Here is a 26863-nt window from a genome sequence, read left to right on the forward strand (position 1 = left end):
AGGGGATAGGATTAATTGAATTTCCCATTTCCCTTAGGCTTTGAGACATCGTGTAACTGGTGCAAGACAGGAGGGTTGGCTGTTTTCATCACACTTAATGATCCCAAAAGTGTGTCGGAGCCTTTTTGGAGACTCTGTGATTTCACAGTTTATTTATGGTAATTGTGAAGTAAACACTGCATTACTGAGCTGTGTATCTGCATTCTCTCAGCATTCCAGCACAAATGCCTGTTATAGGGAAAAAAAAGGATGGCTCTTCTTCTAAATTTGTCTTCTAAAGTCCTGCAGATCCATGGGCACAAAGTAGAGTTTAATGTTACTGTGAACTTGGTGTGTATTTTGTCTGTGTGTGGTTATCTTTGACCTCTGTCAGAGATCCAGCTTGGCAGATTAAGTGTGTGTGTGTGTGTGTGTGTGTGTGTGTGTGCTGCACACTGAAACAGCTTAGCATGAACTGCAGCGGATGGAGGCGAGGGCCGACTGTGTGAGGAAGTCGGTTTAAAGAAATATTTTAAGAATTTCTACTTGTATTACACAGCAGTTATATGTCAGCTTGACTGATGGCTCCCAGGGGCGAGCGAGCCATTTTGGCCCACTTTCTCAGAATTTCCCAGTCCATCCACACACTAATTTCCCACTCCATGCCAACCTCATTTCTCAGTTCATCCCCTGCTTTGTTCCTGCCATTTATAGCTTTTTCGATCACCTGGAAGTGTGTATCTTTGTATCAGTTCTCTGTGGCTGTTCTTGTGAGGCTGTTCAAGGGTTCATGATCTCCTAACCACTTCCTCGTATTTCACATTTCATGTGTTAAGCAGAAAATTGGAAGCTGTTTGGAAAGTGTAGATAAATGGTTGTGTCCGGCAAATGCAAAGTGGAATAGGGGACTACATCAAGACAAATATTAATTTATGTCTTTATAGATATTAAATGGTGCAGACTTCATAAGACCAAGCATGAGCACCAATTTTTCTGACATGAGGATGACAATACCAGTTTATACATTAATATTTTGGTTGATTTCGTAAAAAAAAAAAAATAGTTGTAGATATAATTTGTGAGTACATTAAAATACGTTCAAAGAGCTTCTGCTGAGATCCATACAGTCTTTCATTTTCCTTTTTTCTTTTTTCTCTGCAGATGAGACGGACACTCCCATTCTTTCAGATGCTAAGTGGACCCAGATCCTGGCCCCACCAACCCACATGCTCTCTTTGAACCCTGCGCTGGCTCACGCAGACCTCAGCCCCCGGGAGAGTCCCCTGTCATTTAAGACCCTCCCCGACTCATCCTCCACCCCTCCCTCAGGGGCTGATCTGAAAAGGCATCCTGGTCCCGAACCTCCATCCTGGGCAGAGGAGAGGCCGGCAGACGTCCACAGCCCTCCCCTCCCCCAGCCCAATATCGGCAAACTGGTGGGCACCGACGACCTCTCGCCGCCCCCTGTGACGGCCTCTGACAACGTGGAGAATGGCTGCCTGTCCAGTCCACAGCTGGATGCCCTCAGCAAAGAGATAAGTTCTCCTGCAGACATCCAGCTTGGTGATTCTGGCCAGGAGACTAAACGTGAAGAGACAGCTGCCTCATCCGGAGGAGGAGGCTCGTCTGTCAGTCACACTCGCTTCAGCTTTGAGGTTGGATTACAGGAACAAACACCCTCCACAAAAATTCTCCCAAATGTGGAACACACGGCACAAAATGGGGATGATGGCAGTTCAGCTGCCTTACAGGACTTTGGCCTAGAAACGCAAACTAGAATTTTAAAAGAGGAGCAAGGGGAAAGTCTCCTGAATGGAAGCAGGGTTGTTCAGAGTGGGTGTGAGTTGGAGGAGAACGGTGCGTCTCCTTCGGACAAGGTTGGGCTGGAGAAGGAAAGGAGATGTGGTCCAGAGGGACAAGTAGACCAGCACCACAGAATAGCAAATCTTCCAAATGGTTTGGAACAGGAGAGCGGGACTAGCTCTAAGCCTCAGGAGGTGGAAGAGAGGGTAGAGGAAGGTGTTTCCCCCTCTCCTGTCCCCTCAAAAGAGGACTCTGTAACTGAGGAGAAAGAAATGGAGGAGAGCAAGCAGGAAAGCGGCGAGGGAGGAGCGGGGGGATCGGGTTGCATCCAACCAAAACTCAACAACCGGCTGCAGCCAGTCAGCATTCCCTATGGAGGCGCCCGACCCAAACAGCCCGTCAGCCTCAAGCTCCAGATCCCACAGCCGTTGTCGGGCCAGGTGCAGAACCTGCTCAGTCCGTCTGCCGCCAACAAGAACAAGAACCTCGAAAACCAATGCCGGAAAGGCACACCCTCCGAAACGTCGCCTGGCGGGACTGACCAGAGTGCAGTCAGCGTGAATGGAGAGGGCATCATCCACTCTCCATCCCTCATACCCCCAGAGAGCCCAGACAATGATCTCCAGGCAGGGCAACAAGGTGCTCTGTGCAGGAAACCTACCAGCTCTCTGGGAGAGGTCGCCCCTGTGTGGGTGCCTGACTCCCAGGCTCCAGTCTGCATGAAATGTGACGTCAAGTTCACCTTCACCAAGAGGAGGCATCACTGCAGGGCCTGTGGCAAGGTCAGTGGTGTACTAAAACTGTGCTAATCTAACCCATAAAAAGCAGTCTAGCTATAATGACCTATTACACAACTGTGTATCTCTGTGATTATGTTGTTTTTGATGTTTAATAAATCTCGTAAGTGTGCACCAAAAGTAGGCAGTGTTTTAATATTAAGCAAAAACAGAAACGGCGAGATGGAAAAACATGTGGAAATAGCTTTGATAGATGAAGGAGGTAAATTTAATGCAGGGCTGTGATAGACGCTTTCCTCTTTAGGCATTTATTTGCTGATAGTTGGGCAGGTAGCTTTATAGCATTATGCCCACCCACACACACAAAGCAGGTTGTCTGCACTGTGCTCTAAGCTGAAGATGCAGTCGCTGACAGTGCAGTGGAAAAATCGGCGGACTGCTACTTAATTTCCCATGGTAGTAAACAAAATCACACACGCTCCTTGCCACTTGAGCAGGGGGGAGCTGGCACTGCAGTAATACTAACACCTGCACTGGGGCTGCAAACAATAGGCGCAGCGGGAACCTCGGTGCACCCTCCACCACAGTGCTAGATCCACAACTAGATTATAATGGTGCCGCGTGGCTCTGAAATTAAAAGGATCATCTACCCTCTGTCTAATTATTTAAAGTACATGATACTGGAAAATGACACGTAATGAGGTACTAATCCATTGAAAGAAAAGTGTCGTGTACGCAGCTGCAGCTCATTGAAGCGCTGGCTCAGTACATGAAATCAGTGTCCATAAAACGCTACATTTCCTGCACATTTAATGACAACTTTCTGGACGTTCTTTAATTAAAAAATAATAATAATAATAATTTTTACATTGAAGGTGATGATGTCATGTTGGAGGTTTGGTCATTTGTAGGATTCTGGTGTGGATTATTTTTCTGTCTCTCCGTGTTGTTTTTAAGGTGTTCTGTGCGGCGTGTTGCAGTCTGAAGTGCAGGCTCACGTACATGGACAGGAAGGAGGCTCGTGTCTGTGTCACCTGTCACTCTGCTCTGACAAGTGGTGAGCATCATTGCAAGTACTGCAAGGTTTCTTCTTTGCAACTTATGAAATCAGATGTTAGAGGTGCAAATTGCTAAGTGTTTCCTCCATATCCTTTTAATGAATTTAGTATGTCCAGATAAAACCTTTGTCCAATTTTACATTTTCTTTATTTGCAGTCACACGGTAGACAGCAGTATATAAAATCATCTGTGTTTATACAACTTTCCAGTGTAATTCCGCTTAGAAGTTTGTTTGTTTCTTTTTACATAATTACAGAACACAAAAACAGACCATGGAGTATTACTTGCTTTAAGAAAGAGAGAAGAATTGGAGAAATAAAAGTGAAATAATTTATAAGAGACTAATAATAGAATAAATAACAAGATTAAACAGTAATAGGGACTTGGTAAGATGTGCTTTCTCTCTCGTGGGATCTTATGGAAAAAGCAATTTGTCTTTATTTATTAATTTTTCTCCACATTATGAAGATTGCATAAGCAACACACAAGTTCTCTAAGGCTGGGCCACCTGGCTTTAGAAATGTGAGCCGCTAAACTCGCAGGTAGTTTATTTTTGCGTTTGCAAATCCAAAAAGAAAGTCTTTCCAATTGAAAACCAAACTTGTTCTGAATAAAGTGTCTAATTTTGCATGACGTTTGCACCACAAAGTTTGAAAACTTTTGAAAAGCCTGAAATCCAGTTCAGCAAGTTGTAATGGAACAGTGCATGACATAATATACAGCAAAACAAAACAAAGCATCACAGCTTTATGCAAAAGTAATCCAGTAAATGCTTCAGAAGAAATAAAGATCGGTTCAATAAACAGAGTAAAGGAACAGGTGTATTGAAAACCTGATTTGGGGCGACAAAACAAAGCGTGTAAACGAAAAGGGTACGAAGCAGAAACACGAACGGTTTTTGACCATGCAAAGAGAAGATCAAAGAGAAGTTGATCAGAGCTTCTTAATGAATAAAAATGCGATCTGTCCAAAGGTTCAGTAGTTAGCAGCAGTTTGATTTTATCTCTAATGTGGCGCAGCTTCTGTATAGATAAATCATGTTTACAGCACACATTTTGACACATCGTGCTATGAAAGGAATGGGTTATATTAATGACTTTAATTATCAGTGCAGGTCAGTCCAGGTTCACTGATTAATGACTTAATAATGAGTTTTAATAATAATGTTGTTCGTTGGCGCCTTTCAAAGGATTCAAGGTCACCTTAAAACACAAAATGAACAAGAACAGCATTAAAAGAGATTTAAAATCCAAGAACACTATGAATGTAAAACGTATAAAACAAGATGGTTACAGCTGATATGCTAATGTAAACAGATGGGTTTTGTGCTGCGATTTAAAGAGTGTCAAAGAGTCTCGTTGATGAGCTGAGGTGAAGCACAGCTGTAGGCTGTAGCAGCTTTAAGGCTGAAGTGAAGACTTACAGGCCTCATTAGAGAAAATAGTAACACCTGTGAATTTTGTGCTATGAAGGAGTACCTGCTTACAGGAAAGTCTTCTAAATTCCCCAAGAATTCTCCTGGTGTGAAAAATGTATGTGTACTTATGTAACGCATGACGACTCCTAATGTTTACTGGTGCCATTTTCTCTCTGTCAGCTCAATCATGGGAAACGCCGGCTGCTGCGAGCAATCAAAGTCCAAACCCCAACAACCCAGCTGAGTACTGCTCCACCATCCCCCCTCTGCAGCAGGCTCAGGCCTCTGGGGTGCTCAGCTCGCCCCCTCCAACCGTCATGGTGCCCGTGGGAGTCCTGAAGCAGCCTGGCAACGAGGGTACGACCTTTACGGCGAATAAAAGTACTCTTATGCTAACATCTTTTGTAACCCTTGAAAGTAGAGCTGGGCGATATGAGATTTTTTCATATCACGATATGTTTTTTTCATTTCAGGCGATAACGATATCTATCACGATATAAGCCAAATAACTATATTTGTAAGATTTAAATGTGCCGTTGCTCACAAGTAAAATGTGAAATAATCAGCAGCTTGTTTTTATTTAAATATTTATTTCCTATAATAAGTTCAACAGGGTAGATGTACTTAAGGAACATGAGACTTTTTCAGATAAATAAAGGCAAATATTGCAAACTACACAAAAGGCAGCCGCTAAAGCGTTTAAGTTTCAAAATAGAACAAACAAAACAGACTAAATTGTCAATTCCACTTAGAAACAAAATATTAATTGTAAAAATAAATCTTAGTTTGTGTTACAGAAGAACAGACAAAACTGACTAACTTTTGTCAATATCAAATAAACTGAGAACTAAAAGGAAATTCTCAATCTCTCCTTGTTGTATAGCTTAGCTTTTCAAACAGTTTTAACAGTTACTTTAGTCTGACAAAAGCCGAATGACGAATTAGCGCTTCCAGTCAGAGACTGAGGCTACGTCCACACGTGCACGGGTATTTTTGAAAACGGAGATTTTCCGTTTTCGTTTTAAAAAATAATCCCGTCCACACATAAAGGCAGAAATGAAGGAAAACGCTGCTATGAACATGCCAAAGCAGCAGGTGGCGCTAGATTCCTAACCGTACCGAAATGTTGGCCAATCAGAAGTCTAGAAGCCTCGGTGGGAAAAAGTAAACAAAGCTGGGGCATAGAAGCAGAACCGAGTCGTATGTGTGGAGGGACAGTAACTGTGTGTATATGTAAGCATTTAAACACTGCAGAGAGTAGAATTAACAGTATTGTAGAAATTCTTTTCACCGAAACAATAACGTGGCGCACAGTGTGATGCATGCACCAGTTTATTGTATTTCCAGACTTGCTTTCGGCACAATTTACAGTGCACGCTACTCTGTTTTTTGTCAGACTTGAAATAGCCGAAATACCTTCACACAACGGAACTCCTATGGCTCTTCCGTTCGACAATCTCTCCGGCATTGAAACCATCATCTGTTTTCTCTTCGGTCACGCTCGGTTGATTTTTCTAGTCGGCACACTCATTTCCTCCATTACGCGCTGGCTCCATTACCCGCTGGCTGCTTCCCAAACAAACACACGTGCGGCTTGGCACTTGTGCTGTACGTAACAAGTCACGCGACGTGACGCTGCCGCTGTGATTGGTTCGGCGCTGCGCTACTTAGTTTGGATTGGCTAAACTTTTATTTTTTATTTTATTTTAAGAGGACAAGAGCGGCGAGGTCTATCGCGATAGCTTAATTTCTCTATCGAGTAAAAGTTATATCGCGATACATATCGTTATCGTTCTATCGCCCAGCTCTACTTGAAAGTGACACTTTGTCCTCTGCAGATTTTTCCTTATATGCTGATATTTCATTTTGTGTGTGTGTGTGTGTGTGTGTGTGAAATCTCAATGACAGTTTTAGCTTTTAACAGTCGATATAAATCGTAATGTAATCGATATATTGTGCTGTTTATTTCAAAATAATCATTTTTATGGCTCAGTGCACTACTTTCCCAACTGTTTACATTTCTAAATGATCACATTCACCCCACATCAGGCAGTAGTAGCTATAAAATTCATATGTCCTCCTCCTCCAAGTAAATTTTAATTAAAAATCCAAGGTAGTCCACTTAATTACATTTCTTTCTTAAAATAAATCGACTAGTAGGCAAACAATTTATTTATATAGCACTTTTCAAAGACAAGAGCAACTGTTTTGTGGAAAATAATCACACAAAAATTAAAAAGAATGTCCAGAGAATATACATTTAAATGAAGAAGACAGAAGATTATTACATTGCAAAATAATTGATCAATAATACAATAATACGTGTCTGTCTACTTTCAACAGCATACTGAAAAATTATGTATTTTAATATGCTCTAAAATCCTCTAACTTCACGTTGAAGCACCACAGATTTCCTGCTGCGAGGAAGGTGAAATCCAAGGTCAAAGGAGAGGTCAAAAGCTCAAATGGAGATGACATAAGATTCAAAATTGGACAGTTGAATTTCATGCTTGATAATAAAACTGGATGAACAGTTTAGGAAAATTGGCATCAACCTACTTCAGTTGGCTCATTTCTGCCAAAATTCAGGGGTCGAAGTGCCTTTATATTTATGTTATTCCAGGTTTCAGTTAAAAACTTTTTGTCGACCAATACCCTTAAGTGTCCTTTTCAGTTTTAGCCCCACAAAATCATTTGTGTGGCTTAATTTATTTTGAAAGAATTTTGGCTGTAGCCCAGTGTAATCATATTAAATTATTGTGATCTCAGCATTGACCAAAACAATTACGATTGATGCTTTTAATTTGACAGCGTGTCTTTGACATTCAGGGTCCGTCTCACGAGAGCAGAGGAGGGTGTGGTTCGCTGATGGAGTCCTACCCAATGGTGACACAGCAGAGTCACCCAAACTGCCGACCTCCAGCTCTGCTCCTTCGCAGTCACTCGCCATCAATAAATCCTCCACTTCTGAGTCCACTGAGGTAGGCTTGGCAGCCCCAACTAATACTATTAGGTTAGCTATGTATGGCCCTATTTGCTACTCTGCATTTTGCTGATGGGAGTCACAAAGAACTCTTTATGTGGTATTGTTGGTGGTATGCTGGCTCAGTCTCAGACTGTGATAAACAGCAGTAGGTCAAAGGAAACATTCCTTGTTGCATTATGAGAATTAGAAAATCCACTTGATTGAAATGCTTAAAGCTGGAATGTGCTTTACTCTGGTCACTCAGCTTGTTTCTAAGTGGATAACAGAACAGCAAGCCGTATCCGGTTGTTTCTGTGGTTTTGGTGTATCGAGCATCAGCTGTCAGGATGATTCATGGCCTCTGAAACAAAGTGACTCCCTGTGAATCCCAGAAAGCCTTATTATGCTTTGTAGACAGAACGTGAGCTTAAAACCAGACTTTAACATGTGAAAGTCAATGTGAGAATTCAAGTCTTGGTGAATTTGATGCCAGAAATTCTTCACCAGAGAAGACGAGCCCTTTAGTTTGACCGGAGCACACGAAAGGCATCTGCTGTGCATTCATGACTGTTTTCATGGTTTGCTTCTCAAATAAAAGCGACTAACCTAAAAAGGGCAGAGTGAGAGAGGCTTTGGTTCAGGCCAGAAGAAAAAGACCCTCAATCAGTTTTTAATTTTACTTATCACAGGGAAGAGTACGATGGAGCCAGTGAAACAAGTTAGACGATGTCCTCTGCCGCTGTGGAGGAGCTTTATCAAATCTGACAAAATGACTCAAGCTGCATAAGTAATCACATTTTGGTAGATTTATAACAGACCGGTCGCAAAGTCTTTGAAAGAAGGTCGAGAGCAATTAATATAAGATGCTATTAATTTGTATTGAGCTTGTTCAAGAAACTTAATGTCGAGATAGCTGTGGTCTCTAATGTCGACCCAATATTTGTCTTTAAATAAAATTTAAAGGAACTTTATTGTGTTAGTTTTCCAGTGTGACGATTTCATTTTTGGAATCTAGTAAAGTAGCTTTGCATGATTTATAGGTCATAATAATCCTTATCTTGTAGACTGTAAATAAACGATGAGTGTAGCCACCACCAGGAGTAATGCAAGAGGCCACCAGGATGTCCGGTTGTTAAGTGATGACGCGACGAATCCTACTTCCGGGCCTAAAGTAGTCTGCGTTTAATATGGCTTTTGTGTTGTTAACATGTTTAATGTTATGTATTTTCTTCTATTTGATCTCAAAAAGCTCCTAAAACAGTCAGTGATCACTGTTGACCTCCCTCGGCTTTTATTACCGCTAATCATTTATTTAAGCTCAGTTTTTAAAACCTTAGGATGTAACTACAGCCCAGCCCATGCAGCAGTATATGAATGACTAACCTCGTATTGTGGATGGATTATCTCAGTTGTTCTCCTGGCTGAAGTTTGGTCCTTTTACAGCATCCTGCCATGCGATTACATTTGTTCCTGACCACCGAGAACACTCACGTTAACTTTTATCGAGTGGGAAAAAAGTTAGCTTGTTTATATTATGCTAACATAGCTGTGTCGCTAGCGGTCACGTAGCACATCATTATATACCAGCTAGCCAAACTTCAGTAACCCTACAAACGTCACTGCTGTTTAGTTTTCTGTCTTCATTTATGTTGGAAGTGATAACAGAGCTGTACGTTTTAATTTGTTTCCAAAACCCCGCAGTCAGGACATGCTATATTGTATTTAGATAGAAACTAGTGAGCTGACTTCCTGCTAACTGCTAACTCCGTTAAATGTCATAAATTCCGTTTTCATGGATGCCTGGATGTTAGACTCAATTGTTACACGTGGTAGAGCAGAACGCTGATCATTTTATTAAAGATGAAAGACTTTAGACAGTTTTTCAACTCTCAGTAATGCCATAGTGATCGTTTGATATATGGACCTGCAGCGGAGTTTAGGCCCAGACACAGCTAGTGACGTCAGACTTTACGACCGGATAACATTAGTCTTTTGGCCACTGCTACATTATTTTTTTTTATGGACAGAAAATTTCCATATTTGGACAAGAAGGTGGAATGCTAAGTTATCAGCTAATGCTCACAATCACGGTTAGCAAGCTGCATTCATAAAGTATAGGGTTGCAATGTACAGGCACTGAGCAGTGCCAAGTAACAAACTAATAAAGTATTCCAACAGGAAGCCACAGGAATATTAGAATTCTCCAAAAGGCACCAGCAGCACAACTCTGGTCTAATTCAGTGGCACACACAGCGGTCAGCTGTAGCACCTGTCAGTCAAGGGAGCTACGGTTCCAACTTGAAGCCTTAGAAAAGTCAAACAAATAAGTAAAGTGGGGGGAAAAAAACACCATCACACACATACAATTGTAATGAAATGTCCACACCAAACAAAACATGTTTATTTATTTTTTGTTCCAGGCTGCAAACAGGTTTCTTCTGATTGGCTGCCCCTCAGTAAACAGACAGAGTGGTGTGTGGCTGGCTTCAGCTCACAGGGATTAATCATAATAGATGCCTTTTAAATCTCTCAGGCTAAATTGTTTTGGATCATTACTGAACAGTTCAATAAATGTAAAATCACATTGGCAAAAATATCCAAGGTAAAGTTTAAAGAGAAGTGAATGAGTTCATAAGCAGTCGCCCGTCTACACATCCAGCGGAGCAACAATTAGTATTTTTGTGGAGTTGTTTTCTGCCCACCTGATCAGCGTGGCTCTAATTTCTACTCCTTACCCTCTAACCGGCTTTCAGCTGCTGAGTACTCCACTCTGCTTTTACAGCACAGTCACACTGCTGTGGAGTAACAGTCTTAGTGAACTAGATGGTGAAGTTATGAGATGCTGTCGAAGCTGTGTGACTCATGCTCTCCACCTGCTAATATTGATCATTGCAGCTTTAAGGATATAAGGGACCAAATGGCTGAAATGTCAGTTTTGTATTGTTTCAAGTATTTTTCTTCTTCTTGGATTATTTTAAAGAGCACTGCTGATATTTAAATCCAACGTGCTCTGTTATTAATATATAGTTACACTTAATGCTTGTTGAACCTGTTCTGCCAATCTCAGCCATAGTTCCTGAGTATTGTCTGTATTATTACATCTCACTGTGTGTTATAACCTTCAGTACATCTAACTCCACCCCCCCCCACCTCTTCTCTCCACCCTCAGGCAGCCCATACCCCTGTTGCCCCGGTGGGCAGCCCCGTGGGCAGCTCTCTCAGCCTGATCCCGGAGGACGGGCTCCCTCCCATCCTCATCTCCACCGGAGTCAAAGGAGGTACGGGAGGCCACATCACAGGTGCTTGCCCTCATCCCCACCGTTCTGCTGCCTCCTCATTGCTCCGTCAGCTGCCGTTTTTGTGCTTTTCTTAAATGTTGTTTCTCTCGTGCTTATACCGTCACCGCTCATGTTTCGACCACTCATTGCTAAGAGGGGGCGGGAGGGTGGGTTTGAACACGGTAATGCTGTGGTTATAAGCGATTGCTTGGGAGAGTTTTTAGCTGCTTCCTAATTTGATTTTGTACTCATTTTACCATCTTCAACCCTCTCCTCCTCTCTCTTGACTCTCATTCTGACATCACCGTCTCTCATTCTCCGTTCCTCTCATTTATCTTAACTTTGCCTTGACTCCTCCCGCTACCTGTTTCTTCTTCTACTCCGCTCCGACCACCTGCAGATTACGCAGTGGAGGAGAGGCCGTCGGAGATCGTCCTCATGCAACAGTTGGAGGAGGGAGGCCCAGACCCACTGGTCTTCGTGCTCAACGCGAACCTGCTCGCCATGGTCAAGCTTGTCAACTGTGAGTTAAAGCACTGTTCTGGGGGGAGGATTTTTGGGGGGTTTTTAAAAGAAGAGGAGCAGCAGTGAGCGTAGAGTCAGACTTCTAAATTAATAATTTTTTGATGACAAAAGGGAAAAAGGCAAAATACATATTTGGACTATATACATTTTTTTATGATGGCCGATTTTAGCTCTCTTTTTTTCTTTTCTTGTGAATTACTGAGTAGCCATGCTCAAACATGCTCAAATGCCTGAGGAGTTAGGACGTAGAATATGTACTGCCTGGTTCACTTACTGTATCTGTTAAAGTAACAGCTTTTTGTCATTCACACACACAGCTCGGTTACACAGATGTTCATTATGCATTCATTCAGACATTCCTGAAAGAGCTGCCACGCTAATGCAGTGTGTGGCGTATAAGAAGAAATGCCACAATACTACTGAATAATACTCATAAATGTGTATCACAAATCATGATTTATAAATGTTGTCTCATACCGTTTGTCTCATACATCAATACTTTGCATTATGTATGACAGTTTTAAAAATCTGGATTGCAGAGTTTCTGGGTTAAGCCAATGAGGAGCGCCTTAATAATAATAATAATAATAATAATAATAATAATGGATTGCATTTATATAGTGCTTTTCCACTATTCAGTCACTCTTACATTCACACACTGGTGGAGGCAAGCTACAGTTGTAGCCACAGCTGCCCTGGGGCAGACTGACAGAAGCGAGGCTGCCATATCTCGTCATCGGACCCTCTGGCCAACACCAGTAGGCGGTAGGTGAAGTGTCTTGCCCAAGGACACAACAACTAAGACAGACAGAGCAGGGGATCGAACTGGTAACGTTCCGGTTACAAGATGAGCTTCCCAACCCCCTGAACCACATTCTCTAAAATGACCAGGAGGGGGCAACACCTGTGGTGGCCCCCTACTGACAGCTTTCAAGTTAGGGTTGTGTTGTTTGTAAAACGTGTTATGAATATGTTGTTCGGCCTGTATATGGTGGTTCTTCTGATTTTTATTTATTTATTTATTTTTATTTTTTTATTTTAAATGGATTATTATTCATATAAAACATGTTAGATCACTTCCGTAAAGGGGCCTCTAATGTAACTGTGCCCTGACACGTTTTCCCTCTAACCCCACAGACGTAAACAGGAAGTGCTGGTACGTGACGACTAAAGGGATGCATGCCGTCGGCCAGGCCGAGGTCGTCATTCTCCTCCAGTGTCTGCCAGATGAGAAGACCATCCCCAAAGACATCTTCACCCACTTTGTGCAGCTCTACCAGGAGGCCCTCAGTGGTAAGAACAACATCGGCAGCTCCACCAGGATGCTCTCATTTCCACCTGCACCGTGGAGCCACTCATTAGCGGTTCTGTCTAGAGTCCACAGGTGGGGTGTCTCAGTTGGGGGCCTGCCCTGTTAAAAATGAGCAAACTCTAAATGTAGTGCACAAGAGGAAAATGTCTGAGCTCTACTTTTTGCTTCATAGAGACCACAGGTGCGCCCAGTCGAGCTCAATTTGGAATTTGGGTTACCGTCCAACACTGCTGTGTCTGGTTCATGAAAAATGGTCCAAACATTAGCGTCCTGCTGTCAGGTTGCGCCCCTCCAGGCGTGACTCCTCGCCACCGCTTTGCAGTTCGTTTTTTCTTTTCTTTTTTTAACCTCCGTATGCTGCAAAGCAAAAACTGCTAATATCAGCTGACTTTGACGGCTCGCTACCCTAAGGCTGTTTCCTTTTTCATATTCACACTGGAGCAGTTTCAAGTTTGTGGATGGGAGCCATATTGTTTGTGTCTGTCTCGATTAGGTCGGCGTCCGTCAGGCCTCGAGAAGAAGTGCTGGCTTTAGCAAGTCCTAACTGCTGAGCTTTTTCCTGCCATTAGGATTATTATGTTATGTGCCATTTAAAGGCGTGGATCTATCCCACAGATAATTAGAGACATGAACCCTTTTATGGGTAAAATTAAGTTGTAGAGTGAGCAGGCGAGCCTTTGGTGTAGAACTTAATGCAGACTAAACAAGGCTGCTTAGCCACACTGAGTAATCCCTGAGCCTTTCATATCTGTCTCCTCTTCTCAGGACCAAAGCTCTTCCCTTCTTAGCTTCTCATTTGTGCTCATTTTCTTACTTTATTTTTTTCTTCCTCTTCATCTTTTTCAATTTCCTGCTTTTTGCATTCCCTGCTTTTTATTACATTGCTCCCAAATGCCTCTTGCATTACTCCTCTATTTTCTCTTTCCTCCCTGCTGTGCTTTTCCTCTCTAATTCAATCAACCCCTCCTCTTCCACCTCCTTCCATCTCTTATATCACTAACCACTCTCATTCCCCTTATTTTTCTTCTGCTTCTTTTAAGGTAACGTGCTGAGCCACCTGAGTCACTCGTTCTTCACGCAGAGCTTCCTGGGCAGCAAGGAGCATGGCGGCTTCCTTTACATCAGCCCTTCCTTCCAGTCGTTGCAGGACCTGCTCCTGCCCAACCCGCCCTACCTCTTCGGGATCCTCATCCAGAAATGGGAGACGCCCTGGGCCAAGGTCTTCCCCATCCGCCTCATGCTGCGGCTGGGAGCAGAGTACCGATGTGAGTTGAGAAGAATACGAGGCTCCGTACTGTGCCGTCACGGTGATTAAGAAGTAATAATGATGTGATTATGTTGCTTTAATGGCACTCAGACATGTTGCTAAAGAGCTGAAGTTCCCATTTAGTTTGATATGCAAAGAAAATGAAGCTGAGCAGTTTAAAAGCACAGACAAAACAATCCCAGATGTTGGATGTGATTTACAAATCTGCCCTTACACTTTGTGCACATTTGTTTTACCACAAAACCTGTTCGTCACTATTTTTACCAGATTTTTTTTTTCTTTACGGTGTGGACAGACTTCCTCAGATGATTCATATGCACATATGATAAAGGTGCGGGCGTCTTCGGTGTCTGACGTGAAAGAACGGTGGACATATCTATGGCTTTTCCTCCAAACACTGGTCCTGTGTGGCACAGTGAGTGAGGCTCAAAGTGTAGCCAGAAACTAAGGAGGGCTGTGTCACAATATGACCCCTGCTGCCACATCTGGTCACTAACCAACCAAATACCTTGACAATTAATGCAAAAACAAACTGAATATATTGAAGCAAAAGATTCAAAACAAAAAGTTTGTTAGAAGAAGAAAATTGGGCTGTTTCGGCAGCAGGAGCTTGTTTGTAAGGATGCGTTCTCCAGCTGTTGTCTTGAACCATCCCAGGAGAATAATGGCAGCCGCACTTCAACTCAGCAGGTATCATCAACGTGCAGTCAACACACATCAAACTTTTTACCGAACTTTATTAGATCCAAGTCACACAGGCTAATGTGCTGTGAACTTATAAATCTCTTAAAATCACTGAGGTGACTTAAATGCTTTTTTGTTAACTAAAGGCAAATAAAACACTATTGTTTTAATTTTCCAAGGCATAACATTTTTTTCTTGACTTCTCTCAAACATCTTCACTAGTTTCTTAATAATACACCTGTTTCCCTATTGGAGTTTCTCAATCGGCGTTATCCACACATACAACACCCGGTTGCCAGGGAAAAGTGAATTGCTCATATTACTTCCTGTTTAACAAACATTTCTGCACATTTTGTCATTTTGTAGTGTTGCTGGGTACATCACTTCAGTTATGTTTGTTTCTTTTGCTGTACTTCACAACCACAGTCACCTCAAGGTGCTTTATGTAATAAGGTAATATTAGAGAGAAAGATGATCCCTGTAAGAGCAGAACTTGGCTATGGTGGGAAGGAAGGAGTCTGTTTTAGGAGGTAGAGGCTTCAGAAATTTGAATTGTGGACTGAAGTGAAGTGGAGACGCAGCACATGTTTGTAGGATTGAGTTAAAATGAGCTGAGGTTACTCCAAAAAACGTTGCTCCTATTTCAAGCTTAGACAGCACTGAGGTCCCTGGGAACGTTAAGTGTGTGAGTATCCTGTAATGGTCTGTTGGGTCTTTATGGTAAAATATTAAGATCTAGAGAACTTAGTATGTCAGCTGACTTCATATCATGGCTTCCCACATGAAGGAGGGATTTAACGGCGACGCTGCTTTCACCAAATCTTCTTCTCTCACAGCCAGACCTGCCAGTGCCGAGCACCGCCTGCTCGGCTCTGTGAAGCGCCTTGTCTGCATCCAGCGAACACGGATAGAATACATTAACAAAGCCGCACACAGTCGAAGCTCTTAAACACAAAACAGTTGCGCAGCCATGAAATCAGCCCACCACACAAACGGCGCTCTTCTCCACGCTCTCACCTCTTACCTCCGGCGCTGACCAGCAGAAGGCCGAGAGACTCGTCAGCACGAAGTGCAGATTGAGGCTGAGCTTTATTTCTTTCTTTGCTAATGAGAGTTTATACTGAGATCTCTTTTTCCCCGGCTGTTTGCAGTGATAAGGCTAAAAATAGTCATCTAAGAAGCTTTAGTTGCTGAAGGAAAAAAGCAGCTGCTGTATTTTTTATTTATTTATTTTTTCACTTGTGGATTAGGAGTTCACTGTGTGTGATGCGTGGGGTCTCTTGTTCTGCTCATTTGCATTTATGGATGAAGAGGAGGAAAAAAAGAAGTTGTGTAACATTGAAATACCTGGAAAAAACCTACAGACCACAAAGCCCCGGAGCACTAATGAAATAAAGAAGCCGCTATTTTCTGCTGCTTGCTAATTCATAAGGAGTCGTCACAGCAGGGGAGCCACGTGTTTGATTTGGCAGCTTTTTGCACAAGATTTCTGACACAACTCCAGAGGGATTTCTGTCTTCTGTCTCCTCTGAGTTCTTTCACTTTTTAGGGGATTGTGTAATGAAATCAGCTGTGAAATTGTTTTGAAAATAGCAAAAAATATAAATCCATGAAACCAAATTTGTGGAAGAGGAAGATTCTCCTGTAATCACCAGTAATCATTGTGTTCTGCAGTTTATCCGTGCCCGCTGTTCAGCGTTCGCTTCAGAAAACCGCTCTTTGGAGAGACCGGTCACACCATCATGAACCTGCTGGCGGTAAGTGCTTTGTTTTTCTCTTCCTGAGCTCACTTTTTAATTATTTTAAAGGTTAAAGAGCCCCCCGCTATATGCTGGGTATGTAAACAGGAATGTAACCATTCAAGTGATTTGTTTGTTATGATGTTCATTTCAGTTCATTTATGTTTTGTTTTGTTTTTTCTTTTTCACTGTCCCAGGACTTCCGTAACTACCAGTACACGCTGCCGGTGGTCAAAGGTCTGGTTGTGGACATGGAGGTGAGGAAGACGAGCATCAAGATCCCCAGCAATCGCTACAATGAGGTGAGCGCCCATCCAGTTGTATTTATTTTCACACAATAATGATAGAGAAAATGATAAAGATTTCCACTTCATAGTGCTGCTTTTTCACTCATTCTACACACTTCAATCATGCAATGCAACCACAATGCTCTTCTTCACCAAATCTCTGTCTGTCCCTTACATGGTGCATGCATACATTTAAAAACCATCACCGTTAACAGCAGGCTGGTGAGATGCATTAGCTAACTTCACAGTTAGAATACACTGAGGAATATGGAAGCCTGTTTCTGCCAGCAGAAAAAGAAATGCAATTCATAAGCTAAAATTCCAGGTTATTATCTCAAAATTTTACATTACTACCTCAAATCTCTGAAAAAAGCTAAAAAGTTAAGAAAATAACGTGAAATTTTGACCTGCTATTTATTTATTTATTTATTTATTTATTTATTTACTGGCAGAAACAAACTTTCATAGAGAGAAACCCTAAAGGTGATAAACGAGAAAAAGGTTCCTCTGGCCATCCAGCGTGTTAGTCTCTGCATGTGAGAAGATTAATGGTGTAAAAATCACATCTATACATTTAAAGTTAATGACCTGAAACCTTTGCTGTGTTTCAGCAGTGCTTCAAACTCAGGAACAGGGGACGTTGTTTGGGTATTTTTCTTACTTGGGATACTTTCTTCTTAATAATATAAACGTTTTAACGCTATTCATTTAGAACTGAGCGAATCACAAGCCTGGTGTTTAATTACATTGAAAGTCACATTTCAAAGGTCTCATACCTGTAGTCGCCTTGGTCATAATTCTTTGGTCCACCTACGATTGATGTTTGATTTACCACAGCTAGAAATCAACATTATATTCAGGACATGTCCTGAGATTTTATTGGAAACATTCACTGCCTCTAAGTTGCATAAACTTTGGTTGCGTAGTTTTTGTGTAATCTCTGACAGTCAGTCAGATGGACTCACAGCTGCCTGTATACATTTGTTATATGGAGTCTTTAGTTTCAGTCTTTCTCAGTGTGGTCACATTTCTTTAATCAGCATGAAAGATTTAGTGCACGTGTTTTTATTTAAAACTGGGATTTGTTCACCTGTTCTGAACTCGCTATATCCTGATAAACACCATCCAAATTATAATGAATAAAAAGACTAAAGTTGGTGGTGAAAGTAATACAATCCAAACTTAAACAAGCAAAACCTACTTAGGAAGCTGAATGAAATTAAAATAAACAGAAATTAAATAAGAATTACAAAATGAAATAAAATTACAGAAATTATAAAAGAATGTTATAACTCTGGCTTGCACCCCACCTCTGTGATGGATCTCTGTTTTTTGAGTGTTTGTCTTTATAAAATGAATAGAAAGTAAAATCCTCGCATTAAACATTAAAAACAAATTCCAGAAAATGAAGGAAAGCAGATTTTCCTCTTATATAATTCATATTTAAGCATTATTTTCAGGATCAGGCATCGTTTTTCAATCTTCCAACATGCAGACTCCCTCCATCAGACTAATAACATCAGTGAATGAGGCTGACTGTGTGTAGGTGCTGCGTGACAAACTCTCTGGAGTCCCTGCAGCTGAACATGAGGTGTGGGCTGCCCACGTGTTATAACGCTGCTGCCTCGAGGGTGTGAATGAACGGCGTACCAGAAGAAGTGATACGCGTTTGGGTGAGAAATAAATCCGCGGCGGAGAGTGCGGTGCCGGTTGTAGCGTTTGGCTGTCGATGCGGTAACAGATGGGAACCCAGTAATGTGGAGCGGGCACTATTGCTCAACAGCTTGCAGTCGAGCTTTTTTAGCGCAGCGAGTGGTTAAAACCCTCCAGATTTTCAGTTTTATTTCTACATTTTCAAAGGATGGCTTCAAAGAGAGGCAGAGGCAGGAGAGTTAGCAGAATTAATATGGGAGATCTTTCGGCTGTTGATATCCACCCGTGACGTGTCCTTTTCCCACAGTCTGTCAGCGCCGTCCCGTTTAAACTGAGGACTTTACCCACAAGCCCACTGCAATTAGGCTTAACCAGGCAGCCTCTCTGCTCCACGCACGCACAAAGGGCTACTTAATTAGTCATGCATATTATTTGTCCTTGCAGCTGATGAAGGCCATGAACAAGTCCAACGAACACGTGCTGGCCATGGGGGCGTGTTTCAACGACCGGGCCGACTCCCACTTGGTGTGCGTCCAGAACGATGACGGGAACTATCAGACGCAGGCCATCAGCATCCATCACCAGCCGCGCAAAGGTGCCGACTCAGAAACCGGCTCGACCGTCACACTTGAAACCTCCTTTATCTGCGGCTCGTCTGGAAGGCTGCGATGCCTGAATATCCTCCCCCTGACTGTTTGTCTCATCTGTTTGCCTGAAAGTAGCTCAGCCTCTTACTTTATCTCTTTGTTTGTTTCAGTTACTGGAGCCTGCTTCTTTGTGTTCAGTGGTGCTTTGAAAGCCTCGTCTGGCTTCTTAGCCAAGACCAGCATCGTGGAAGGTGAGAACAGCGTCAGCAAAGCTACACGTTGGCTGCAGAAATGTTGAAATTAGTCAAAAGAATTGTCACTAAAGTTAAAATAAATAAATAAAGTAAATAATCATGATCCTCAGTACTGAGTAAAGCAACTGAGCAGCTTTTTTCCTCCTATAGATGGCGTCATGATTCAGATCACAGCTGAGACGATGGACTCTCTACGTCAAGCCCTGAGGGACATGAAAGATTTCACCATCACGTGCGGTAAAGCTGACCAGGAGGAGAACCAGGAGGTCGTCCACATCCAGTGGACGGAGGATGATCACAATTTCAACAAAGGGTGAGATGGGGTGGAGGGGGGAGGGAAGTCAGGAGGGGAAGGGGAGCTGGAAGAGATGCATTTATGTCACGGACAATTGAACTGATAGCTTCCTGGGCGCTGCATTTACTACTTTGCTATAAAAAGTCATTATGCACGCCGGGGGAAGCCCTGTGAGGGAGAATCTTAGCAGGGTGGAATGATGCAGTCTGACACGGCTGTGAGATCCGGACCGCTGCAATCAATTTTAGAGCAGGATGATAAAATCTGCTCATTTAAAAGCGACTCTTCACTGTTCAGTCTAATTCAGGCCTGTCACCAGATACGATATGACTTCATTAAGAGGATATTTTCACTGCACAGAAGCTGTTTTAACCCTCGGCCACTGTCACACAATCTGAGTTGGTCTACAGTGTATATTGCGCTCTTTTCTTTCATGTTTATTCATAAAATAGAACAGCCACCAGAAGCCTATTGCTGCATAATTAAGGAATAGTTCAGGGTCACCTGATCCAGCATTGATCCAGTGACTGAAACGAGCTGTTTTAGCTTATCTCCCTCTAAGACAGCTTTTTTTTTTTTTTCTGATTGGCTGCCCCTCACAAACAGATGATCTGAGCAGCAGGTGGGCTGTATGGCTAAGATGACCATTTAACTACACATTCGTTCGACACTTAATTTTATACAGTTAAAGCCTTTCACTCAGGGCCGTTTACAGTTAACAGATAACCTAACATGTGTTTCTTTGGACTGTGAGAGGAAGCTGGAATAGGGCTGTTCGATATAACGATATATATCGGATGACGATATAAAAACGTCTATCGTTTCATTTTAAGCTATCGTTTGTTTCGTGGTGTCGCAAAATAAACTGTTTACGGCAATATTTTTTTCATCGTTTTGATGGTCACTGTAGTGGCTATATTAATTTCTTAAAGTTCTCTCTTTCTCTTATATTTAATGTAACCACACTACAGACAGACAAGCGCCTGTTTTTATGCGTTGTCCTTAGCAACAACAACGGTAACAGCATCGCGTGTCCGCTTGTTTATGTTCCACACAAACCTTTCACAATAAAGCTCAAGATCCTGTTGAGACTTTTCAAAATAAACTGAATCACGTGAAAGAGCAGATTATTTACGGATGAGAAGTAAAAAAAGAGCCGCCAGGTGCTAAAAAATAAACCTTAGACTCAAACATTAGAACAGGCTTTTACCCGCAGCACACCGTGTAATAAATACTCACAAAGAAAACGGCGGCCGTTACAACTTATGTCTAAAAATGTATCGTTTCATACATTGTTAAAAACACTCGACTCCAGCTACATGACGCGCAGCTGGAAACACTTCCCGCAAGTCGAGCTGCCTGAGATTCACATAATTTACAGAAAATGTTACATTTTTGTGATTTATATCGTTATCGGGATGATAGAATTCTTATATCGGGATATGAGATTTTGGTCATATCGCACAGCCTAAGCTGGAATACCCAGAAGGAACCAGTGCAAACTCCACACAGAAGGAGCCCAACCAGGGTTCAAAGTTCAAGGCACCTCAGTACCAACTGAGGAAAAACGGCCTTAAATGGAGCGTTTAGAGCAGCATGACCTTTAAAGGCGTCCACACAGTGGAATAACTTAATGATGCAAGGCAGCGAGGTCTCGTTTAGCATTTGCCCAGGAACCGTTAAAAAACAAACTGGTGTTTGCTCACACAGAGGGCAAAAAACCCTGCAATTTTAAAAATCAAAAACAACCAGCAAAAAAAAATGAGCTGGCTTCGGCCTCTGCTTGATGCTTTGATGTTGGTGCTTTTGCTGCTCCAGCCGAGCAGCTGGCAGGTCAGCGCTTTGCTCAAGGGCAAAGGGCTCAGATGCTGCAGAAGCGGTTTATTTGGGTCTCCCACAAAGAATCAGCTTTTGCTTACTTGCGCGCTTCATTTGTAAGTTGTCTTTTGTGTGTTTGTTCAGCGTCATCAGCCCAATCGACGGGAAGTCCATGGAGTCCATACCCAGTGTCAAGATCTTCCACGGCTCCGAGTTCAGAGCAAACGGCAAAGTCATCCGCTGGACCGAGGTACAGTCTGCTCATTTTACCGAGCGCCAGTGAGGAAATCAGGCCACCACTGAAGCCTCTCAGGACAGACAGCTTAAACTGTTTTAACCTTCATCCCGCGAGGCTGCAGCTCCATTAACTCAGGCTAAAGTAAACTCTGATGACACACGCCAGCACGCCATGATAATTTCTCCTCATATACAGTAGGAAGATGAGAGGATTTAACATATTGTGTTAATACAAGTTCAAAGATTGTTTTATTTAGAGAAAAAGTTGAGTGCAGCTTTAAGACCCTGTTTTTGTGCTCAGGAGGTTGGAGAAAAAAAAAAGAGGTCAGTTTATCTCAAAAAGTCTTAGTCACCTTCCTCTGCTGTTCTAACCCAATCTCCTCATTATCACATATTACAAACAACCCCAAAAAATATATGTATCTGTTTTCAAGTCTGCAGGTCTTATTATAAAGTTGTTTTTCTGTGCTGCTCTCAGGTGTTCTTCCTCCAGAGCGAAGACCAAACCAGTGTTCTGAGCGACCCGGCCGACCACAGCCGCCTCACGGAGAACGTGGCGAGAGCGTTCTGTATGGCTCTGTGTCCACACCTGAAGCTGCTGAAGGAGGACGGCATGGCCAAACTGGGACTGAGGGTCACTCTGGACTCTGACCAGGTAGGACTCTGAGAAGGTTTGTTTTATAGATGTAGACCCTGATGTGTAAACGGACCTTTGCATCAACAACGGAACGAATCCTTCCAAGGCTGAACCCTGCCACAGTCCACATTATTTTTCAAACTCTTCATAAATCTGCAGAAAACCATCAGAAATCTGCCCGATGTGCCAGTTTACACTAGATCTTTGGTATGACTTCACCCTTTCATTCTCCGCAGGTGGGTTATCTGGTCGGAAGCAACGGCCAGCCTCTCCTGCCTCAGTACCTGAGCGACCTGGACAGCGCTCTGATCCCCGTCATTCACGGCGGGGCGTGTCAACTGAGCGACGGCCCGGTGGTCATGGAGCTGATCTTCTACATCCTGGAGATCATCTCTTAGGAACTTCAGACATCCCACCAACCTGCACCCCTTCTCACCTCCAAACTTCTTCTTCTTCTTTTTTTCTGACATCATCTCCCTTCGGCCGTTTGCACTTCAAAAGAGCCCGAAAACTGTGCCGTGCCCGGCAGGGTAGCATTCCTCAAGCCAAACCTATGCATCCACCCACGGTCTGAGGAAGCTCTGAATAGGATCACCTGTCACCTCAGTCAGGATGTCTCCACAGATCACACTGTGTCCGTCCTGATACCCACACTTTTGCTGCCTCTGAGAAGCTGCCACGCAACGAGCGTCAGGCGGCCGATATTGTGCAGTTTGTCCTCAGATAGCGAACGCATCCAGGAAGGGATGAAGGCACTAAGTAAAATTTTCTTATCTCATTCGGAGTTTAAGTAAGAAGAGTGTTTATTACAATGAAAGGGTCACAGGGTGTTTAGCCTTGTTATAAATTAGTAAACCAGTGCCATTAGAATCGTGTCTGTGAACCTAAAAGCTGAGTGTGATGAATTGTGGGATTTATTAAGCCTCTCAACTTTTCTCTTAAATGCAGCTTCAGCTTCATGGTTTTAGACAAATGAGTGAATTATGAAATGAGTAAAACCAGGGTGTGTGTGTGAATAGGATGATGAATTATTCTGTCTATTATCAGAGGAGCTGTAGAATTAACAATCTGCAGAGCTGCAGAGTTTTTAAGGAGAAAGCACTCTCTCCTTTCTACCAGACACAAACCCGTAGTGATCAGTGACGTCTTTGTAATGGCAGCCGTCCTCACAGGTCAGGACACCCTGAGCTCTCGTGCATTTTGACAAAGAGGCAGATTATTCCCTAAAGGTCGCCTTAACACTGTGAGAGTAAAGCTGAAACGGCCATGGCTGCACAAATACAAACGAATCAACCAGAAGTAGTGACTAAATTACGAGCAGAACTGTGACAGATAGGACCTCTCCTGCAGTGACACACAGCCTTCAATCAATCAAATGCTATGAGAGAATGGAGGATAATACAGCCTTTAATACCAATTGAAAGAGCCACGAGTTTTGGTTAAACCTGCTGCAATTCTGCCCTTTGGTACATAAAGCAGCACTCCAGAGCTCAAAATATCAGTTGGGGCCAAATAGTTAATTTTGGTCTCTAAACACAAAAGAAATCAAATAAACTACAACAGCGGTTCCATCTTATAATCTAACCTGCAGATATGTTTTGACCCGTTAGACTTAACACTATTTTATTAAAATCTGCTAGTTATGAGCTGGTCATCATATGTGAATCACATTGCGATGCATGACATGACACTGGTGATTGAGCACAAAAAGTCACCAGGAAGGTGTTTGCTGAGGTCGCGAAGAATGAGCCAAGAGCCAAGCAAGTTTTTTTTATTTGTTACAGCCACAGGACTCGCCCCCTAGTGGCCATTACAAAAAATGCACCTGCACAGCGATGGAAACTACATTCATGGCTCCTGCTCGGATGCTCCTTAAGTGTGGGTATTGGGACTGACCTCCTGCTTCCTGATCGCACATCACTGTGGCAGCCGGAGGTCCTGAAGCATTGAATTCTGGGTAAAACCTGCCTCTGTGTAGCACGGATGCTGGTGCAAGGGAGAGTCATATCCGTTACTGAAAAGTTTGGACTATTTCTGTTTCAAAACAGTACTAATCATCGTGGAAGGTGGTGATTACTTTCCCTTTTTTTTTTTTTTTTTTTTTTTTTTTTTTTTTGCACCGTGGTGCTCAGTGCCTGCAGTAGTGTTTCATCAAGGGAGAAAAGGAAAATGAAAACCATTTCAGATTCACTTAAGCTTTACTCATCAGTCACCAGATGCTTTACTTCACTCGTTGTACATACTTTTGTAGGCAGGACGATTTCTCCTTGATCACACCTGAAACATCTGTAGCCTCCAGAGATCCCAGTATTATCGTTCAGACAGCTGATTTAAATAAAGGTTCTGATGCTTTATCGATAATCAATCTGTACATAAATGTGCGAAGGGGGGGAGAGTCAGGTTTTAATCTCATCAGTCATTCAGTGTTGGTTCAGCAGAGGTCGAAAAAAATCTTCACCTCATTTTTGTCTTTTTAATCATAACGAGAATAACTGATAAATATAATATTATTATATATAAATAAACTGTATTAACTTGCAGATGCAGTGCACTGGATTTAAGCCATTTACAGGAGAGTTTAAAGTGAGCATCAGGGTGTCCTGGAAGTAAGAGGTCAGTATTTGTCGAGACTTAAATGACCCGAAGCTGAATGTATCTCATCTCAAGTTGTCTGCATCCTTCCAAACCTCGAAGTCAAGACTTCTCTAAACACCCTGAACCTCTGAGGTGTTTTCTAAAATCAGGCACGTTGGAGGTTCACCGCCTGATCTGGACTCTGCTCTCCTTCAACAACATGGACCTGGACAAGAAGTCTAAGAATGTATTCCTCATGTTTCTGTTTAAATCTGTAAAATGTGCTCTTGTTTCTGACGAGACTGATCACAAAAACGAAAAAAAAAAAAACAACCCACCCTGCTGTGTTTAAAAAGCTCTGTACAGTAACCATTCTGCATTATGCTAATTTCTCCATCGTTAATTGTGCTGATGTAAAACAATCTCGAGTGAGAATCAGACAATCAGAGGAAAATCTGCAGAAGAGCCGACGCTTGAAGTTTAAATCTGACCTGTAGCCGCTCTGCATTCATTTATTAATCAGAATCTTTTAGGAGCTACTGTAGCAAAGTAACGTTTAGTTTAAAAGGAAAAAAAAAAGGTCAAAGTTCACCACTTCTGGGTTATTTTACTGTGATCATACCAGAAGCAGTGTGGGTCAATCACTGTGTTTCTTTAAAAAAATTAAATAAATTAGCATAATGAAAAGGGGGGCACGAGGATCTATTTTTCTGACTCGCTCTTTTGTTACGGTTTAATTCTTTTTTTCCTTTTTGCATTATCTGAAGTGTGCAATATGCCCGAAATCCAAAAAAAGAAGAAAAAAAGGTGCAATTTGTTTGAAAAAGTAGCATTTGTTTTGTATTCAGTTGTAAGATGTTACTGTTTAAACCTATAACACTGCATGCAAACAGAAATGAGCCGGAAAAGGCGACTGGAGCGAGTCAACTTTGCATTTCAACAGTCAGAAAATTCTCCACAAAAATATGAACTTGTTCAGTTCTTTATTATTATTTTTTAATAAATCAGTTTGAAAAGCCAAAAAGCCTGTTCATCTTTCCCCCTCCTTTGTCAAAAATACTGTAGTATATGTAAAATAAAAACTTATAGAAAATTGAGACGAGTATTTGTTATTTACTTTTTTTTTTTTATGTTTGAAAAAACTTGACAGTACACATTTAAAACAGGAATTTTTTTATTGGTTCGTTTTAGAGCAGGATCAGCAGATTCAGTCAAAAATCAAAGAACTGATTCTGTTAATTATGAAGCATTTTAGAAACACATGATCTGTGTGAACATCTATATGGTAAAAACTAAAACATTTTAATGGCTTCCACACAGGAAGCGATGACAGGCGACATAACGGTTGGTGAGGGCAAAGTGGGCGTATCCCAAGATGAGCTTTACTCAACTTCAATCAATTTCGGCCAATAAGAGCACAAGATACCGTTAATTGACATATCACAGTGCGGTAAATGCGTTAGAGGGTTACCTAGGCAACCAGGGTCTAGAAAGTCCACTAGCGACGAACCTTTTAGCTTCAAGGCTACGCGTGATGAGTGACATCGCTTCCTGCGTGGACCCAGCTTCAGTATTTTGATCAGTGTTACTGTAAACTGAACTTTTTTCCTTTATACTAAAAATTAGGCGCAGATTTAAAAAAAAAAAAGAAAATTAGAAGAAGCGGAAACTGAAATGTGTGACCATGGTAATAATAATAATAATAATAATAATGATAATAATGATGATGATGATAATAATGACGCAGACAGTCTGA

At 42.2% G+C, this 26863-nt stretch overlaps 1 protein-coding gene across 4 annotated transcripts in view; it reads left to right on the forward strand.

Annotated features, from left to right (window-relative positions):
• Positions 1-26202, forward strand: part of zfyve9a (zinc finger, FYVE domain containing 9a) — a 43260-nt gene extending 17058 nt beyond the window's left edge. The window contains exons 4-19 of one of the 4 annotated variants that reach the window (XM_085388277.1): positions 1141-2564; positions 3477-3576; positions 5176-5376; positions 7825-7976; positions 11130-11238; positions 11639-11761; positions 12901-13056; positions 14116-14340; positions 16701-16783; positions 16963-17067; positions 19150-19300; positions 19463-19543; positions 19697-19859; positions 21804-21909; positions 22375-22551; positions 22770-26202. In XM_085388277.1, the coding sequence (XP_085244403.1) occupies positions 1141-2564; positions 3477-3576; positions 5176-5376; positions 7825-7976; positions 11130-11238; positions 11639-11761; positions 12901-13056; positions 14116-14340; positions 16701-16783; positions 16963-17067; positions 19150-19300; positions 19463-19543; positions 19697-19859; positions 21804-21909; positions 22375-22551; positions 22770-22931 (3518 nt within the window). In that variant the 3' untranslated portion in view covers positions 22932-26202. Of the gene's footprint in view, positions 1-1140; positions 2565-3476; positions 3577-5175; positions 5377-7824; positions 7977-11129; positions 11260-11638; positions 11762-12900; positions 13057-14115; positions 14341-16700; positions 16784-16962; positions 17068-19149; positions 19301-19462; positions 19544-19696; positions 19860-21803; positions 21910-22374; positions 22552-22769 lie in introns of all 4 variants that reach the window. The other 3 variants (XM_085388276.1, XM_085388279.1, XM_085388280.1) reach the window with 3 other exon arrangements.
• Positions 26203-26863: the final 661 nt, after the last annotated feature.

Source organism: Rhamphochromis longiceps, linkage group LG18 (genome assembly GCF_057381845.1).
Source record: "Rhamphochromis longiceps isolate RC_006_pf linkage group LG18, R_longiceps_female_GT1.1, whole genome shotgun sequence".
NCBI lineage: Eukaryota > Metazoa > Chordata > Actinopteri > Cichliformes > Cichlidae > Rhamphochromis > Rhamphochromis longiceps.